Here is a 19,316-nt window from a genome sequence, read left to right as displayed (position 1 = left end):
GAACATTTTCAGAACTATGGTCAGAAGGGCCGTGGTAACACTTCATACTTGTCCTCAACTATTTGCGAGGAGTTCATTGGCCTAATGGGTGACAAAACAAAGCAAGCAATTGCTACTGAGCTACAGCAAGCTAAATATTTCTCAGTGATAGTAGACTCTACACCTGATATATCTCACGTGGACCAACTGACATTTGTGTTCCGATTTGTGAATGAGAAAGGGAAAGTATTGGAGCGTTTTATTGCATTTGAACCCATTCACAGTCACACTGGGTCAAGTCTGGCTGTTTGTGTGATGAAGATGGTCACTGAGTTGGGGCTGGATCTCTCCAATTGCCGTGGCCAGGCATACGACAATGCGTCAAATATGTCGGGGAAATATAACGGGTTACAAGCTCATCTTAAGAAAAAGAACCCACTCATTCATTATATCCCATGTGCGGCACATTCCTTGAATTTGGTTGGTGTGAACTGTGTGGAAAACAGTTGTCGGGAAGCAAGCCAGTTTTTTGACTTACTGCAGGCATTGTATGCTTTTTGCTCCTCTTCCACGCACAGATGGAATAAAGTGTTCACTGCTGACATCACACTGACGCTAAAATCCCTTTCCAGTACGAGATGGAGCTGCAGAGGGGACTCCACAAGAGCTCTTTGTGAAAATTACAATAAAATAAGAGAGGCCTTACAGATGTTGGCGTCTGACAATGAGGAGCGTCAGGACACACGGCGCGAGGTCGCTGCGCTGGATACCAAGCTGGGCAAGCTGGAGACTGCGCTGATGACCATATTTTGGGACACTGTGCTGAACCGATTCAAGCTTACCAGCACAGGCTTGCAAAAGACGACCATGGACCTAAAGACTGCTGTGGGCCTTTTGGAATCGTTGCACACTTTTGTTGCATCACTACGAGAGCGATTTGACCATTTTGAGAAATGTGCCCGGGCTGTCACGGGTGTGACACAGAGCTACCACACTGACACTCACCGTGTGAGCAAAAGAAAAGCCTTCGCTGACGAGACAGCCGACAATGAAGTAGTTCTGTCTGGAAGTACAAAGTTCAAAGTGGAGACTTTCAATGTGATTGTTGACCGTTTGCTCTCAGGACTGAACAAACGGCTGGATGCATACAGAGACGTAAATGGCCGCTTTGGTGTCCTGTTTGACATGGACTGTGATGACACTGATCTCCGCAGACGGTCTGAGGCTCTCTCCTCCTTATACTCAACTGACTTGGACAAGGACCTAGCTGACGAGCTCATCCAGTTTAGGTCTTTTGTCAGTACTGAGCAAGACAAGACTCCTACAAACCTACTGCAAGTTGTGCTGAGGAATGGACTCCAAACAATTTTCCCCAATGTGTTTGTTGCTCTCAGGCTTTTTCTCACACTGCCTGTATCCAACTGTGAGGGAGAGAGGACATTTTCTCAACTGAAACGTATAAAAAATGAACTCAGAACAACCATGCGTCAGAAAAGACTTTCAGCACTCTCTTTGATGGCCATTGAGTCTGACCTTGTGAGGCAGCTGGATTTTGAGGACCTGATCAAAGACTTTTCCCAGCAAAGGTCAAGAAAGAAGAAATTCTAGGTAAGAAGCATTTAATGATGCTGTTTCTTTGCATTGACCTTATCTGTTGTGATTGTGTGTTGCCGACATGTAGGCTATATTTTGTTGAGTTTATTTGATATGATGTAATGATTGCCTTACCTTACTCAGTGATACCACCTGCTGGTGAAAGGTCAGATATGTGTACTGTATCGCTATTGTGTGATGCTGGTAAGCGGCAAAGCTAATAAATATAGTGTATATGTGTTGGAGTAAGTTTGTCAAGTTCATTGTATTTTGGATTATGTAGTTCTGTGTGAAGTTGCTAATGTTATTTTGCATTCTGCTCTGCTGTGTGTTTACAGACTTCCAACAGACCTGTGATCTCCTGTGCCTCCTGTCTACAAGCTGACCTCTGCTCTGACAGTGAGTTGGGATAATTTAATCCATTTCTCAGATTTTCTTAGTGTATTGAGTTGTGTAGACATACCTATTCAGTTGGAGTGGTTATTCAACCTTTGACCAATAGGTTTGTGTGTGTGTGTTTACAGACTTCCAACAGCCTGTGATCTCCTGTGCCTCATCCTGTCTACAAGCTGACCTCTGCTCTGGCTACCCTGTCCTGTGTAGCTGACCTGTGCCTCATCCTGTCTACAAGCTGACCTCTGCTCTGGCTACCCTGTGTAGCTGACCTGTGCCTCATCCTGTCTACAAGCTGACCTCTGCTCTGCCAGTGAGTTGGGATAATTTAATCCATTTCTCAGATTTTCTTAGTGTATTGAGTTGTGTAGACATACCTATTCAGTTGGAGTGGTTATTCAACCTTTGACCAATAGGTTTGTGTGTGTGTGTGTTTACAGACTTCCAACAGCCTGTGATCTCCTGTGCCTCATCCTGTCTACAAGCTGACCTCTGCTCTGGCTACCCTGTCCTGTGTAGCTGACCTGTGCCTCATCCTGTCTACAAGCTGACCTCTGCTCTGGCTACCCTGTGTAGCTGACCTGTGCCTCATCCTGTCTACAAGCTGACCTCTGCTCTGCCAGTGAGTTGGGATAATTTAATCCATTTCTCAGATTTTCTTAGTGTATTGAGTTGTGTAGACATACCTATTCAGTTGGAGTGGTTATTCAACCTTTGACCAATAGGTTTGTGTGTGTGTGTTTACAGACTTCCAACAGCCTGTGATCTCCTGTGCCTCATCCTGTCTACAAGCTGACCTCTGCTCTGGCTACCCTGTGTACAACCTGACCTCTGCTTTGTCCTGTCTACAAGCTAGGACTGGGCGATAAATCAATAGCAGTATATATCAGCAATAGATACTTCATCAATACAATAAGAAACGTTTTCACTATAGATCAATATATCCCTTGAAACACTAAATTTGTATTTTTAATTGTGGTCCAAAAATAAAGTGGTTAAATTCAATCTTTTTTCTTGTGGTCTTTATTAGAAATAGGTAATTAAAAATGATCAATAATTATCTATATCAACTGATATGAAATGTTTTATATAGATGCATTTTTTTTGCTATATCGCCCACCCCTACTACAAGATGACCCCTGCCTCTGCCTGTCTACAAGCTGACCTCTGCCTCTGCCCTGTCTACAAACTGACCTCTGCTCTGTGAGTTAGGATTATTTAATCCATTGTTTCCTTGTCTTGTTATTTGTGAGTGAAATGGCAGTCAGTCTATTGAATTGTAAAGACATACCTATTCTGGATACTCAGTTGGAGTGGTTATTCAGCCTTTGACCAATAGCTGTGTGATTATGGTCTGGTGGAGTTAACATGACAGTTTGACTGGAAGATCGAAATAATAAGGTTTAATCGCTGGGGTGGTGTGGGTGGCCTTGGGTGTGTGCGGTGCGTGGGTGGGTGGCTGGGCCCGGGTGGCATGGGGTGGGCGCAGGGGGAGGGGGGGGGGGGGGGGGGGCCCTGGTGAGCTTCAGTGCCCCGGGGCCCCTGGGGGTGTTAATCTGGCTCTGAGTAGAAGTGTAAACTCAGTCTAAATTTCCAAAATACGTAGGCCTATTTTAGATCATTTATGACGTTTATGGTAACCTTTTTACGCAGGTGATTTAGTGATATTTCTCCACGCAGCGTTCAGCTGCAATCGGCAGGGTCAATCGTGCTTGGGAGCAAATAAAAATGAATACTTCACACTGGAGGCACAAACCATAATCTTAAGGAAATATGAAGAATTCAAAGATGTAATAAAAACCAAAGGCAACACTGCTGCACATAATCACAGAAAGGAGGGCTGGCAAAAAAAGTGCAGATTGTCTCAATGTTATTCAGCTTGCATTGCTTGATTTTGCCACCGAAGTTCAGCATCTCCGTTGCGCACATGGTGCGCTTTGGAGGCGTATGATTAAATGGGTCTTGGCGGTCGCAAAAGACTCTTCTCTCTCCTTTTCCACGAAGTTCATTGGTTCTTGGGCAGCGCCTTTTAAGGTTTAATCTTATCCTTGCAACTTTACCCTCTGAACCAGGTTAACTCACAGAAGTTGCTATGGAAATATATCTCGGTAAGAAGTTAACTAGCGTCGTAGCACGGCAAACCCAGGGTTAAACCTGAAGTTACCTCGCTAAGCCACTAATCTTGCTTCGTGGTATAGGCCTCTGCTCCCCCAGCTGTGTTGCTGTAGCGTCGTCGTTTGTTTTTACACATCTGCTTCCCATTCCTGTCTTCTTCTATGGTTTATTTTGGTGCAATGTGTTTGACTATCTGCATCGCTTTCTGTGTTTTAGGGCACTAACATGTACTAACTGTACATCAGACATTTTTTGTTAGTGTCCGAATCACAATGTTGTGGAATGAGGGCACTACATATTTCCCACAATGCACTCTAGTGAACAGCCTGGTCACTAAACTGTGAAAATACCTGAATGCCAAGCAAGCAAGTTGTAACCCTTCCATGGTTTTATAATGATCTTCTTCACCAAACTTTGTTTACGAATGCAAGTAAATAAACTGTTTTTGGTACCAAAAAGACATCAAACTATTCTAAAGATGTTTTCTTTTAACTCCCAATTCTAACTCTACAAATGCACATTTTGTTGCGCTAATTTGAGCTTGTTAACGCCATTATTACATTAAGGTCTGTTGTTCAGGAAGGTATTTATATAGCTGAAACGGTAACACTTTATAATAATGTTCAGTCGTAAGTCATTTATAAGCCTACATTTGTAAATGATTAATACATGTTATGTTAACATATACAAATGCGTTGTAAGTCATCTATAAAGCTTTAGGAAATGAACTCACCTGTTGGAAATGATGTGTAAATAATTTACAATACATTTACAAGGCGTTCTACATCCCCTAATCTAAAGTGTAAAGCATTCATGACACATACATGTGTTACATACAAGGGGGTATGGCATCCACTTTTACCACCGATCTTGTCATCCCTACAATACGATACAATACAACTAGGAAACTCACAGATGACAACAACAAACTAAGGAATCACTGGATACAAGATCATAACATAACATAACATAACAAGATACAGGTAGAAATAATACAAGTAAAAACTAAAACAGTTGAATCATTTGTTTATGCAATGCCAACTGGTGAATGCAGACGCAGGTTGATGATGAATGATGGTGAATTACTGTCTGAATTCCCTGATCGTGATTTATTGCTAATTAGTAGCTTTTTCTTTTTAATCGAAAACAATCTTCATAAAATACAGCGATGTAATACAAAAGGTAAAATGACAGACATCCAATCAAGAAATAGATCAAATAAATGCAAATACATGACATAAAGAAAATAAAAAACATAAAAATAAACAAATAAAATAACATTTGTTATTTATATATAAACAAATAAAATAACATCTCTCTCTCTCTCTATATATATATATATATATATATATATATATTCCAAGATGATGAGCAAAACTTGCTAGGCTGCTGTGTTCGCCTGCATGTGCTATAATCTCAGATCAGACCAGCAATTGTTTGCAAATCATACTTGTTAGGTGATGTCATACCTACATCACCTCATGAATACGAACTGTTAGATGAGGTCTTGACTACATCACTACATGACTTCATCACTGGACTCTGTTAGATGTTGTCGTAACTACGGTTACGATGATGCCTACAGTGATGTCATTTGTTGAGTGGCGACTGGCGACTTGCTCTGGCCCTGATGATGTCACTCTTTGATGGTCCCACTGATGATGTCTCACTGCACTGATGATGTCTCACTCAGATGGTGCCTCGGTGATGATGCCTACAGTGATGAGGTCATATTTCTGATGATGTCATAACACAATGTGATGTCATGTTCTTGAGCTATAAGAGTCAGCTCTGCCAGCCCTCGGCATCGTAAAATTCACTTTCCGATGGATTTCGCAACAGCATTCAGTCTCCAGATTTGCCTGTTGCTGTTTCTAGTTACCAAGTGCCTAGGGTTCCCAGTTACCAAGCTTCCAGTGTTCACGCACGCACTTTGTGACTGAACGACTTGCGGTTGGAACGCTTCAGTCTACGTTTGAGTTCAGCCTTCCTGAAGAACTCATTGGGGTAGTAGCTTCCTTCATTCACTGCCACCATCTTATCAATCTTCTGCAGCAGCTCTGTGACCTGAGAGTGATCCCTGTTGCTATTGTCAAATACATGATATCCACTACAGCACTGATCTGTGAGCTCTTTAAGATCTGTATTGCCACTCATATATCCTTCAATAGTTGTTTCTCCAAAGTAGTCTCCACGAGTGAACAGCACCATTGCATACTTTGCTGCCTCAGGACCAAAGATATCCTGAAGAACCTTCACTATCTCCTGCTCCTCCTTAGTGAATCTGCCCACAGGTAGCACCAGCAGGAACACATGGGGACCAGGCCAGGCCAGAGGGATGCACTCAATAATCACCTTGGTGATTTTATCAAACAGGCCTGGAGTGTCAATCACAGACACCTCTCTCCCATCCACTGTCTCTATGTGTTTTTCACAGTGTGATGTCACGGAGGAAGCAGAGAGATGTGATTTAAATGCTGCTTTTCCCAGGATGGTGTTTCCAGATGCACTCTTTCCCGCTCCAGTCTTTCCCAACAGCACAATTCTTAGATCTTTGTTCTGCTCTTTTTGAAACATTATAGGACTCTCTAGTCCTTTTCTAAACTCTACTTTTTCTCTTTCTTTTCTAAGATTCTCTTTTGCTTCCTTCAGAGCATCTCTTAATTTCTTCATCTCCTCCTCTGCCGTGTGTCTCTGCTCTTCCTCTTTCAGAAGCATCTGCTTCCCCTCTTCTCCCTCTTTCAGAAGCCTCTGCTTCCCCACTTCTTCCTCTTTCAGAAGTCCATTCGTCTCCTCTTCAATCGCTGCTTTGGCCTCCTTGAACATCTCCTTGGTGTAGTAGCTTCCCCCATTCACTGCCACCATCTCATCAATCTTATGTAGCAGCTCTGTGACCTGAGAGTGCTCCACGACCCTATTGTCAAATACATGACATCCACCATGGCACTGATCTGTTAAGTTCTTTGCTGCCACTGATATATTTTTCAACAGTTGTTCCTTTCAGCTTGTCTCTATGAGTGAACAGCACCATTGTGTACTTGGCTGCCTGAGGACCAAAGGTCTTCTGAATCTTCTTCACTGCCTTGTGCTCCCCTGGAGTGAAACTGCCCACCTGTATCACCACCAGGAACACATGGGGACCAGGAGAGGACATATAGATGCACATTTTAATCTCCTTGATGACATCATCTTCATACTGATCTGTGTCAAACAGGCCTGGAGTGTCAATCACATACACCTCTCTCCCATCCACTGTCTCTCTGCCTCTACAACAGCCTGATGTCACAGAGGAAGCAGAGAGCTCTGAACTGAATGCGTTTTTCCCCAGGATGGTGTTTCCTGATGCACTCTTTCCCGCTCCAGTCTTTCCCACCAGCACAATCCTCAGATCTTTGATCTGCTCTTTTACAAATGTCGTTCTTTCTTTTCTAGGCTCTTCAGCTCTCTTCAGTCTCTTCTCTTCTCTCTCTTTCAGAAGCCTCTGATTCTCCTCGTCTTTCTCTCTCTGCTTTTGTCCTGTGGAAGAACAAGTGCACCTCAGTTAAATTGCTCACATTGTTGATAAGAGATAAGGTTTTAAACTGTGAAAGCATGGAGGAGTCTTGATATAGGATTTCCCCTCTTTATTCAGTGTTTAAAGTGTACAGTGCCTTTCTTCCTTCCTCCTTGTCTTTAAAAAGTTATTTAGACTGCAGAGTGACTCTGAGAGGCAGGTAGCAGGTAGTTGACCTGGGTGAGTGTGGATTGAAATGGCTGTAAAGCTGCCAGTGCTGTGTGCAGGCTCAGTATACAGTGTGTGTTTAGTGCACTGCTTACAGAATCTGACCAAAGCTATGGTAATGATGGGTGCAACTGCAATGGTAAATACAGAGGTGGGTAAACTCTGCCTCACTTCAAAGGTGGGTAAACTGTGGGTTTACTTGTGTTTTTTTTTTACTCCACTACGCCTCTGATATCAGAGAGGAATCCATAGAGGTCACTGGCTTCCATTATGAACCACCATGCCCTCCTCCATCTAAGTGTATTAAACACACAAATACGCATGTACACGCATGCACGAGCGCACGCACACACACACGCACACACACACACACACACACACACACACACACACACACACACACACACACACACACACACACACACACACACAGTTGACTGTGTCTATTGTCTTGATATTCCCTTGTGTTCATTTACTTCACTTTTTTTTCTTCCCCACAACTTACCTGATCTGCTGATTGATAAACTGTCCACTAGCTCATTCCTATGGATCTTCTTCAGAACCTTCTTGGTCACCTCCAGAGTGCTTTTGGTGTAGGTGTGCACCATCACATCTACTGTGTCCGTAATGCCTACACTCTCCAGTCGTCTCTTTGGGATGCCTTTCAAGCCTTCCAGGATGTCATCCAGCTGGAGGTACTGTACCACTTGAAGTCATTGAACTCTTGATTCCCCAAACACTCTAGTGTTTCGACAAGAAGCATCTTCGTTTTCGAGAGATTCTCTTCATCCATCGCCATCGTTGCTTCCTGGTAAAATCAAAGGATATTTTCAACTCAAAATATGACAATGATGATGATTTAAAATTAATCTAATCTCATATTAAAATTAGTATTTAAGTAGTAATAAGTATAGGTACTGTATGCAAGTCTTGTAAAAGTGCTTTTTCAGCCAGATCACAAATGGTACTTGATAATGTATAGCCTACCGTTTGATACAAACACACAGTAGACTGTATATGTATGTAAAAGGGTGATTCCCTTTTTCTATTAAACATTATTTCTGTGAACTGGTTAATGTTTTTAATTAAGTCAGATTGAAATACCAGCTGTGACCCACCGTCAGACCAGAGTCATGCAGGCACACTGCGCTTCCACAGAGGAGGTGGCTTTACATCGATTATCCATACAGGTGTGCAGACATGTTCCCACTGGTTAGGTCCAAAGCTGAAATGAAATGGGGGGTCTTGGTAAACCATGACTTTACATTATGAGGCCTTTGGACAATAATACAGCACCGCAGGAATGAGTCGTGAATAGTAAGTTCACCTGTGCTTTTTACTTTGTATACAAATGAGTGCAGAAGCTTCTACCCTAACAATCATATAATTACATTGTCTGACGATACTGCCATTCTAGCTCTAATTAATAATGACAGTGACCTTTCTGACTATTGTTCAGAAATTCAAAGGTTTGTAAAATGGTGTGATGATAACTGCCTGGTTTTAAATGTAAAGAAAACCGTGGAGATGGTGTTCGACCCCAGAGGTGTTGGGGACCACAGGCCTGTGGTCATCCACAAGCAATCCATCTTGCAGGTCTCCTCATACAAGTACCTTGGGGTTTTTGTTGATAAATCACTAACCTGGAACACCAATGTAGACAGTCTGTGTAGCAGATTACAACAACGTCTGCACTTCCTATGCCACCTTAGAGTTCATGGTGTTGACCAAAAATGTATGTTCCTTTTCTTATCAGTCTGTATTAGAGTCTCATCAGATACGGCATTACAGCTTGGTTTGGTAACCTATCTGTACAACTAAAGTCCAAACTGGGGGCTTGACTATCCCCTTTGACTGCAGGGCAGTAATGCAAATGTTAGTGCACAGTAAAAATAATTTTACAGTCAAATAATACTAATGAAAAATAACAATAAAGTTGTAATAACACTCACGTTGCCTGTTTCCTTGTTTCCCTCCGTCTGCTGATCTGTCTCAAGTTTCACATTCACTTCCTATGTTCCCTCCCTCTGCTCATGTACCAGATCACATGACCAGTGCCGCTCCATTCCCTGAAAATGCGGTGTGTGTGTGTGTGTGTGTGTGTGTGTGTGTGTGAGAGAAAAAGCTGCACATGGGGCAGGGCCACAGGACCGATACTTAATTTCTGAGATGAATTATGTTGTTCTTAGTTATTTTAATATATGGCCTGATACTATTAATAATTAATGAAAAATGTATAGAATTTGCACTTAATTTGGTTGAAAAAGTAATAAAACCCAATAATTTAAATGCCCTATTGATAACATTCTTATGTAGACGAGCTTTTAGAAAGATGTGGAATAAAATATTGTGGTTGTGAATGTTTGATTGTGTTCGTGTGTGTTGGAATCCGCCCTATTATGTAAGACTAGAAATCTCGCGTGCTCCTTTCTGGGGTCCATCATCGCGTGTGCTCGCCCACTCTTGTGGGCTGTGGATCCTTGGCTTATTGTAGTAGTGAGAAAATAGGACGGTGTTCGTGTAGGACCGCGCCTATTATTATTACTAGAAATGGAGAGCACTGCCCGCGCTTCTTTCTGCCCTTTCTTCCCCTCCTCCTCATTGCTGATTTCTGCCATCCGTCATCATACGCAGCTACGCTACCTTGCCCAGTAGGGGAGTTTTTCCCCCCTAGGTTAAATGCGGGATGACCACGCCCCAAACTCATTTGATTGGTCGCCGCCACTGCTTCTTCCTGAAAACGTGCGACAAGTGAAAAAAGATGTGGTTAAGATTAGGGTTAGGGTTCGACCAGACCCAAACCCTAATACTAGGGGAGGGAAGTTCAAGTCAAGTTGTCCTTCGGCTCGTAGCTTAATGGGTAAGGCGATTGCCTTCCAATGTGAAGACTGGGGTTTGATTCCCAGTCAAACCACACACATTTTTAACAAGCATTTTTCTTATTTTAAAACATTAGGGTTACGCAAGTACAACAATTTCGTTAGAGTTAGGATTTGGGTCTGGTTGTGGTTAAATAAGAAAACCCTAACCCTAATCTTAACCAATTTATTCTTGCTGCACGTTTTCAGGAAGAAGGAGTGGCGGCGACCAATTGATTGATTGATTGAATACTTTATTGAAACAATGGCACGAGAAATACAGCGTAAGACCAGATTCATTGAACAAAAGGAATAAAACACAACAAAGCCCGAGGGCTTATTTCCATTGTGGTCCTTGAAGTGAAGCAAATGGAGTGAGTGTATGTGTGCATGTATGAGCGCGTGTGTGCGCGAGGAACATTGAACACAATAGACATAACATGCGTTACACATATAAATAAATACAAAAAACCATCTATATGTATATAAATACACGCGTACACACGTCCACCCATATACACGTACCTAAATACACATACAAATATACATGTAAAAACAGTACAACATTTTACACTTCTGCAATAATCATTTCGAATCAATTACTGCAGAAAGGGCCAACCTTAGGGGCCGCTCTGTAGCCACTGTTTTAAGGTGGACTTATACGTGAGTTTGGACCTGAGATCTTTAATATTTTCGGGGAGACTGTTCCACAGGATCGCTGCTGAGTATAAAAAAGTAAATTTACCTATTAAGGTTTTAAATTTAAAAAGAACAACGTTAGTTGAGCTTCCCCTGGTGGAATGGCTGTGCACCTCGCTAACCCTCCGGAAATAGCCAGAGAGGTACACAGGGGCTTTCAGATTAATGATCCTGTGGACCATACACAAGACCATACACCAATCAAATGAGTTTGCAGCATGGTCATCCCTTGTTTCACCTAGGAATACAAAATCTCGCTGCTCGTAGGGCTCCTCTCTAGCCTACCGTGCCTCTCCATCTTCCTCCTTGCAGCGCTGCTCTCTATGTGTCTGTTCCCTCTTTGTTAAAGTCAGTCTGTTGCAGAGCGGAAGCAGCCCCATTTGCGCCATTACAGTTGCGGGCGCTTCCGGTCCAAAGTTGTTGAGTTTTCGAGTCACAATATTGTCCTTCATTGGTTTCCCCACGAGCCCACTTCACGGGCTCGTAGACGCAGCTTGCATGCTCGCCTGACCTCACCCGCTACACGAGCTCACATAGGCAGCTCGGCCGCTTGAGCGGCCTCGCCCACATCGCTTGCCCGCTCTACAATCATAGGGTGGTGAGATTCTGTGAAGAAGAAACGTAAATGGAATGGAAGATAACCCTTACATACTCAGAGCAGTATTCATAACTTATAATTCAAAATTACACCAGCACCCATCTAAAATTGGTTGCAATATGCCAGCTGTACAGTTGCTGGTATCTAATTGCTGGTTAATTAATTAAGTAGCCAGTGGATTAGAGGAATTATGGGCAATTGTCCCTTAACGACCCTTAAGGTCTTGATTAGTGTCTTCAGCCATATCCTGTGGTAAAAATGATCCTTCAATTAGCGGTGGAAAGCTCATGGAGGGAAACCGTCGAGAGATGAGAAGGTAGAATCTGCTCTGAAATCACCTCCTCCAAATGAAAAAAAAGAAAGTTGTGCGGAGATCTGATGTGTCATAGATTGCAGATGATTTGTGTAGTCGTAGTAGTAAAGGTAGAGGTAGTATAGGTTATATTGAAACTGCTGTGATTTTTAAGCAACCACTTCTATAAGTGACGTGTGTCCGTCTGTTTGCAGCTGAGGTGAGCCTGAGCGAGCATGAAATGTAGCCTATAGGCAGCTCAACAAGGAAGCGAGAGAGCGAGGTCGACAGTGAATGTGATGAGAGAGAGGGGGCTCAAAGTCGGTGAAACCATAGACTGTAGAGTGAAACATGCAAACACACAGTGCCAGGGCTCGACGTAGTCCAAACCCGTCCGGAGCCTGACGACACAGTTATTGAAGCACTGAATTTGTGTTACCCTGTCATACTTTTGTCACATTGTTACCATTAACGTTACAGCTTGCCCGTTTACCCTGATTACATGCATGTGAACAGCAGGATAGTAAGCCAAACATTGAACATACACGTTTCCTCCTTTTATCTGTTTAACAACAGCATAAAAGGAGAAGAAGACAAAAGCTGCATCCAGCGCCACTCACCTGCAAGATACCGTGAGTTCAACAGCCTGGCAGCAGTGAAAGGGGTCCCCAAAACATGCCATAATCACATAGTTAATCGTCTTCCAAATCACGTTGCATCTGGTGGCATGTGGCAAGGGTTGTCTGTCCATACATCCATCCATCTGTACATCCGATGCTCGTTACTGTAACCAATATCTTAGGAATGCCTTTATGGAATTTCTTCAAATTTGGCTCAAATGTCCACTTGGACTCAACGATGAACTGATTCTATTTTGGTGGTCAAAGGTCAAAGTTCAAGGTCACTGTGACCCAGGCCCGGTTTTACAGGGGTGCAAAAGCACGCATTGCACCCTTATTTTAATTGTCTGCATGCTCAGTTGAAAAGAGTGGTACTTTTTTTTTTTTTTTTTTTTTTTTTTATAAATGCTGCAGCTGCACACTTACTGTTTAAACTTGAATTATAATTGTTTTTCTTTGTTGTTTGATGTGAAGTTATGGCTTTTTGGCACCTATATGTAACCTTTTAAGGTTGAGATAATTGTATTATCATTATATGGTCCAAATATTTCAGTAAAGCACTTGAAACACTTGAAATATTCTTGCTTCGTTGGTATCATTCTACTTGAAATGATGGTAAAATTAACAAATTTACCACGAGAGGGAGGGGGTTGTGGCCACATTTACCACTGGTACAGGGTTGTGGCACAAGGCGAAGCCGAGTGCTATAAACCCTGTACCAGTGGTAAATGTGGCCACAAACCCCGACCTCGAGTGGTAAATTTGTTTTCTACAACAGCTACCAAATAATATAAAAAATACACAATTGTAACATCCAATTCATTTATTTACAATCATTACTGGTTTCAGAATACATTTATCCTTCCGCCACAGAATATAGTTCCATACACAAGATCAATGATTGCACTAAACATTTAGTTGCCTTTGAGCCAAAAAACAACTAACCTATTCCTTAACGCAGTGGTTCCCAACCTACGGTACGCGTACCGTAGGTGGTACTTGCGCCCCCTGCTGGTGGTACTTGGAAGGCTCTGTGGAAAAAAAAAAGTTTTTTTTTTTTTTTGTTTTTTTTTTTAGTTTTTAGTTTTTGTGCAAAATCCATGGTGGTCATTAGTAGTAGTTTTCAAACATGTGAAAGTGAAATAATAATAATAATTATTAATATTATTGGCAGTGTTTCTCAAGGTAGGCGGTACTTGCGCCCCCCCCTGCTGGTGGTACTTGATCCCTGGAATCCCAATGTTTAAATTATGAAATAAACCCAACTTTAAAATCAATTGTAAAACATGTTTATCTATCAAAATAATACTACGAATGAAAATAAACTTGTGATCATTGAAATTGAGGTTTATTTTGTTGTCTTGAGATTTAGAAACAAATATTTGTTTCTGACGGACACATACCTGTTGCGCTTGCACAATTACCTACCCGCCCCGCATGGTTACACAAGTGGTGAACAAAGACGAGGAGGGATGCTAAAGTGGATCAAAACGGGAGGGAATCGTAAAAGAGCTGTAGTAGAGGAGATCAGCAACGATGAAGCACAAGGAGGTGAAGATAGCAGTCAACCCAGCACAAGTGCAGCTGCTGCAGGTTGCACATAGGCTGCAGGTTGGAATAAATTTGCCTCCTGCGTGAACTGTGCATAGCTGAATAGACTGTATTTTAACGTCGGTCATATGGTGGTACTTGGAGAGCCAACTACTTTCTAAGGTGGTACTTGGTGTAAAAAGGTTGGGAACCACTGCCTTAACGGGATTCACAGTTATTGATACATTGCCTGTAAAAGTACAGTTATTTAAACAGTTATCTAAAGCAGCCTGTTTTGGTGGTGGTGTGTTGATATCTGGTGATGGCAGAGGGCGTTTGTTTGTTTGACGGTCCCAGGTTCGGGGTCCGGGCGCTAGTCCGACCTCCCGCTAGTCCGACCTCCCGCTAGTCCGAACTCGTGACAACTCAAGCTCAGCCAGTTCTCTCTCCCCAATTTCACCATGTCGTTCTTTGTTCACTTCACCTTCATCTTCATCTAACCACTGCTCAAAACTCAATCCACCCAGTAAATCAAACGTTACTACGAAATCGGACATTTCCTTGTTAGAGATCGGCCATTTCCTTGTTAGAGATTTGCAGACTGACAGGCTAACAGTGGGCGGAGTCAGCACAGGGAGCGGAGTCAGCATCAGGGAGCGGAGTGATACTGCGGTTGGAGCCGAACTGTAGATTGTTGGCCTATTTACCACTGTTGCTAGCCAATCAGAATCCAGTATTCACTCATGCTGTTGTAGAATGCATTATTTTTTAGTAAAATAACGTCAAATTTTTCGGGCGGCCCGTGCATGTGCACCCCTTCCTATCTAGGATGCATCCCTAGTCATCTCGTTCTGAAACCGGCCCTGCTATGACCTCACAACTGCTCGCTCGTGCTCGTAACACCATATCTTAGGGACTCCTTTTAGGGAATTTCTTAAAATTTCGTTCAAACATCCACTTGGACTCAAGGATGAACTGATTATATTTTGGTAGTCAAAGTTCAAGGTCACTGTCTGTGACCTCACGTCCACCTGTTCCATCAAGGAATGGGGAGGGGCTAGGTAAAAGGGGCCATAGCTAGGGATAGGACGGTCATAGAGAGTCAGGATTCAAGGGATGGGTAGGGGCTGGCTAGCTGGGGGGAATAGAACCCACATAATGTATGAAAGTGCAATAATCAGCAGGGGCGATATGTAGATATCTTTTTATAGAAGAAAATTTAAAATAGATAAATCTGCTGCCTCACAAACAAGAATCAGGACATTTTTGCCCGGGTACCTTAAATAAACTGGTAGCCAGTAAGGGCATCATGGTTGGGGTGGCAGAAGATGTAAAAGTTTGCCTTTGATGCTGGAGTTCGATTCCCAGTGTAACACGCAATCAATCAGGAGAGACAGTGAATCATTTAAGTAGAATTATGGTTTATTATACAGATGATATAATGAAATGCAGATGATATAATGCAATTGAATTATGCTCAGTAAAGACTTTGGCGCTCAGACTCTGCAGGGAGATTATGTAATGGAAGGGCACGGCCCTCAGCAGCATCTAGAAGATATATCCCCTGTAGAGTCTAGACACTGGTGGTGGTGATGGCTGATGACTCTCCTGTGACTGATGATGCTGATGAATCTGTGAAGACTGGATGGAGACAGGCAGGTGGAGAGGTGTGCGTTGACAGCAGCATGAATTCGAGCAGACTAGAGTGGATAGAGAGACACGTATTGTCAGGGGCAGACTGGGATCATAATTCAGGCTGGGCATTAGTTACCAAGCAGGCCAGGCCGACATGGGCCGATGCACACCCGCGAAAAACTTGGGCCATTTGAAGCCCAATTTGGCCCGTTTGAAGCCCAATTTGGGTTGTTTGAAGCAAGATTTAGTGAATATAATGCTAACGCGATGATACATGTTACCTATTTGTTCACTAATAGAAACATCAACATTGCCTAGATAACTGCAAGTATAATATGAAGAAGTAAAACCAAAAACATGCCTCTGTACAAACGCTTCACAGCAAACTTAATTTAAGGAAGAGTGATCAGATCGGGCATACTGCATTATTCTCCACAGGCTTAAGAACTACACGTCATAACAATAATAATAAACATTGACATATTCTCAGTTTCATTAAACATCTTCCTTTTTAAGCAAGCCCCTAACATTAAAGACATGGTAGTGTGTTCTGCTGAAGCCCCAACCTATGTTTCTGAAAAATTAGGCCAACAATGGTTTTAGTCTCTATAGCCTATAGCCAGTGTTGAGCAATGCAAAACTCAAGGCTCCAACACAAGAGTCCGGAAATGAATGAGTGACATCACGGTGGCTCTGTCCATTTTCATACCGTCTATGGTTCTGAGTCCAATTTTACAATAAGATGCACCCACTATAACCCTGAGGTGTAATTATTACTTCAGACTAACCAATAAGTAATAAAACCACTAGTAAACCAGTAGGCGGCCCCTGGCCTGCTGTTCAGTGAGTGGGTTTTTTTTTCAGGCCAGGCATCGCCCCGACGTGCCCGATTATGCAGTCCGCGCCTGCGTACTGTATTTAAAAAGAGCAGTGCAATGATTGGTTACTGTGGAGGTGTGTCGCTATGCTATTGGATAGAAGTGACCAGCTGAACAGCTGATGTCTCAATTGACGCCCCGCAAAATGACAGCAAGGAAATTATGAATAAGCAAGCATGAGAGATGTGAGAGGCCGGATGATACAGTATAAGTGAATTATAGCATAGATTCTATCTGTTTGAAATTTTGCTAAGCAACATTTAAAATTTTAATTAACATTGTTCTTACTTAACCCAAACCTAACCTTGACCAAGTTGTTTTACTTGCCTAAACATAACCGTTACAACCATTTGGGACTTACTTCAACATTTTTGATTGCTCATGTTGAAACCCAGATAATAAAGCTTTTATTGTGAAAGGTATGACCAGAAAACAAACGTCATTCTGTCTATACTTGTATTGCTGGACAAGTGTTGCAGGGGCTTGTGCGGGTGCACTGATTACTCATTTTGCTGGACATTTGTCCAGCAAAATGAGGTTGTAGAGCTTAGGTTGTAGAGTCCTAGGTTGTAGAGCCTAGGACTCTGATTAAAAGAAAAGGCTGCACAGGTTCTTTAAAATCAGGAGTGAGCAGAGTTAAAAACCACTAAAAACCCAAGGTAAAAGTAAAAGTAAAGTCCACTAGTCCCGTCCTCCGGTTTTGGTCTCCCCGCTCTGGTCCTCCGGTTTCCTTTATGGCACCAAGATACAGCATCAGCCACCGTCACTCACTTCAAACAACTCCACAGCAAAAAGTATCCACGGCAAACTGGTCACTGCACCCTTTGTGAAAACGAACCCGTAGGTAGTAAGCTCAAAAAACATGCACTCAAACACAGCACTCCGATTGAGATTAGGGGGTGATATGCTGCTTAACAGCCCAACAAAAAGTCCCGGTGGCCTTGGCAAGGGGATAATAATAAAATAGGATGGTGGGACAATTAAAAGTGGCTGGAGATAAAAGGGCCCGATAAAACAAGGAAAAATGTCTAGGATTAAAACGCTAAAAGGGCTAAAGGAGCCAGGGGTAAAAACGTGTACGGTACTTAACTCGAGAGAGGGGCTCGTCGAGACGCCACCCCTCTGCTGCGGTTCCCCCTGGCTTTCACCGATGATCAAACGCTCCGTTCCACCGACACCTCGCCCGGATCCCAGGTCCTTCTCACGGTGCCACACACCTCGCCTGTCTCCTTTTCGTGAGGTTGCTGCTGCTGGCTCTCCCGTCCTGGGCTGTCGGCCTCTCCTGCTTCACGTTGGCTGGGTTCGTTCTCCGTTTTGGAGGAGGAACGGCAACTTTGAAGAGACTGGGGAGCCCCACCCCGCCCACGGCTCCCAGTCCCAGGTGGAGCGGCTTCCGGGCCTTCCCCCTCTCTCCTTCCCCCCCGTGAATCCGCCACGGTGCGCACATAGGTACGCCTAGAGAGAGGGGGCGGCCATCCCAGCCGAAGCCGCCCACACCTGCATCTTACCCAAGCCGCGGGCAGGGCTACACACGGCTCCCCATCTCAGCCGCTCCTCCTCTGAACTCCTGCTGTCAGCACAGCATCGTCCTTCCCCTCTGGCCTCCCTGCTTTTGTCTGTGGCTCCTGCTGCTTATATCCCCTCATGCCTGCACAGGTGAGGGTACTTTCTCTGATTGCAGCCACAGCTAGCAGTGGCCTTCAGGGACAGTCAGACACAACATACAACAAGCATTACGTTTACAAATAATCTGAAGTCAAAAACTGGCCCAATCACAGATGCACCTTTCTAATTTCTTTGTAAATCACCAGTATTCAGCCAAGCCATAAAATAAATAGTATTTTTTAACATTGTTAAATTGTTAATATATGGGGGAGCCAGTTTGAATGGGCTTGATGCAGCTGATAAAATCAATAATAGTGAGTGAGTGAGTGAGTGAGTGAGTGAGTGAGTGAGTGAGTGAGTGAGTGAGTGAATGAATAGTATTGCTGTCTATAATTTGCAGGTGCTTTGCATACGTTTGTCAGTAGAGGACATGCTGGATCATCAGCCAGATGACAATTTCTTATTTATGTTAATGTCATTTTAATATTCACTTGCCTCTTAAGATTCTATAGAAAATACTCTATTCGATAAATATTTTTTGTTTAGCCTACCTCATTCTGTTCTGTATAGATCTTATTGTTAGACCGACAGCAAACTGTTTTAAAGCAGGGTGATTGTAGGAGCACTGGGGTGTCAGCTGTGACTGTGTGGCAATGGCAAATGATTTACAGGCCCCTAGCACAGTGTTGCTTAGGGCCCCAGGGAGGTTTCAACACATCTATGGTTGTGTCTGTAATGCAAGGAAGCTTAATATCATCTAGTTACCTAACTAGATACTGTAATTTTTTAATTAGGTATCT

The 19,316-nt window shown here is 43.1% G+C and overlaps 1 protein-coding gene across 1 annotated transcript; it reads right to left on the bottom strand.

Moving 5' to 3' along the window:
* Positions 1–4,780: 4,780 nt before the first annotated feature.
* LOC310774043 (GTPase IMAP family member 8-like) lies at positions 4,781–9,789 on the bottom strand. The gene is given in 5 exon segments (XM_083634107.1): positions 4,781–7,029; positions 7,031–7,596; positions 8,307–8,609; positions 8,920–9,026; positions 9,754–9,789. Coding segments are annotated over 3 exon segments (1,698 nt in total). The 5' UTR covers positions 8,410–8,609; positions 8,920–9,026; positions 9,754–9,789; the 3' UTR covers positions 4,781–6,000.
* Positions 9,790–19,316: the final 9,527 nt, after the last annotated feature.

The sequence above is a fragment of the Poromitra crassiceps genome (genome assembly GCF_964638095.1).
Source record: "Poromitra crassiceps genome assembly, chromosome: 3".
NCBI classification, from domain to species: Eukaryota; Metazoa; Chordata; class Actinopteri; order Beryciformes; family Melamphaidae; genus Poromitra; species Poromitra crassiceps.
The sequence above is the reverse complement of the archived record's forward strand: the minus strand, read 5'-3'. Positions and strand labels throughout refer to the sequence as shown.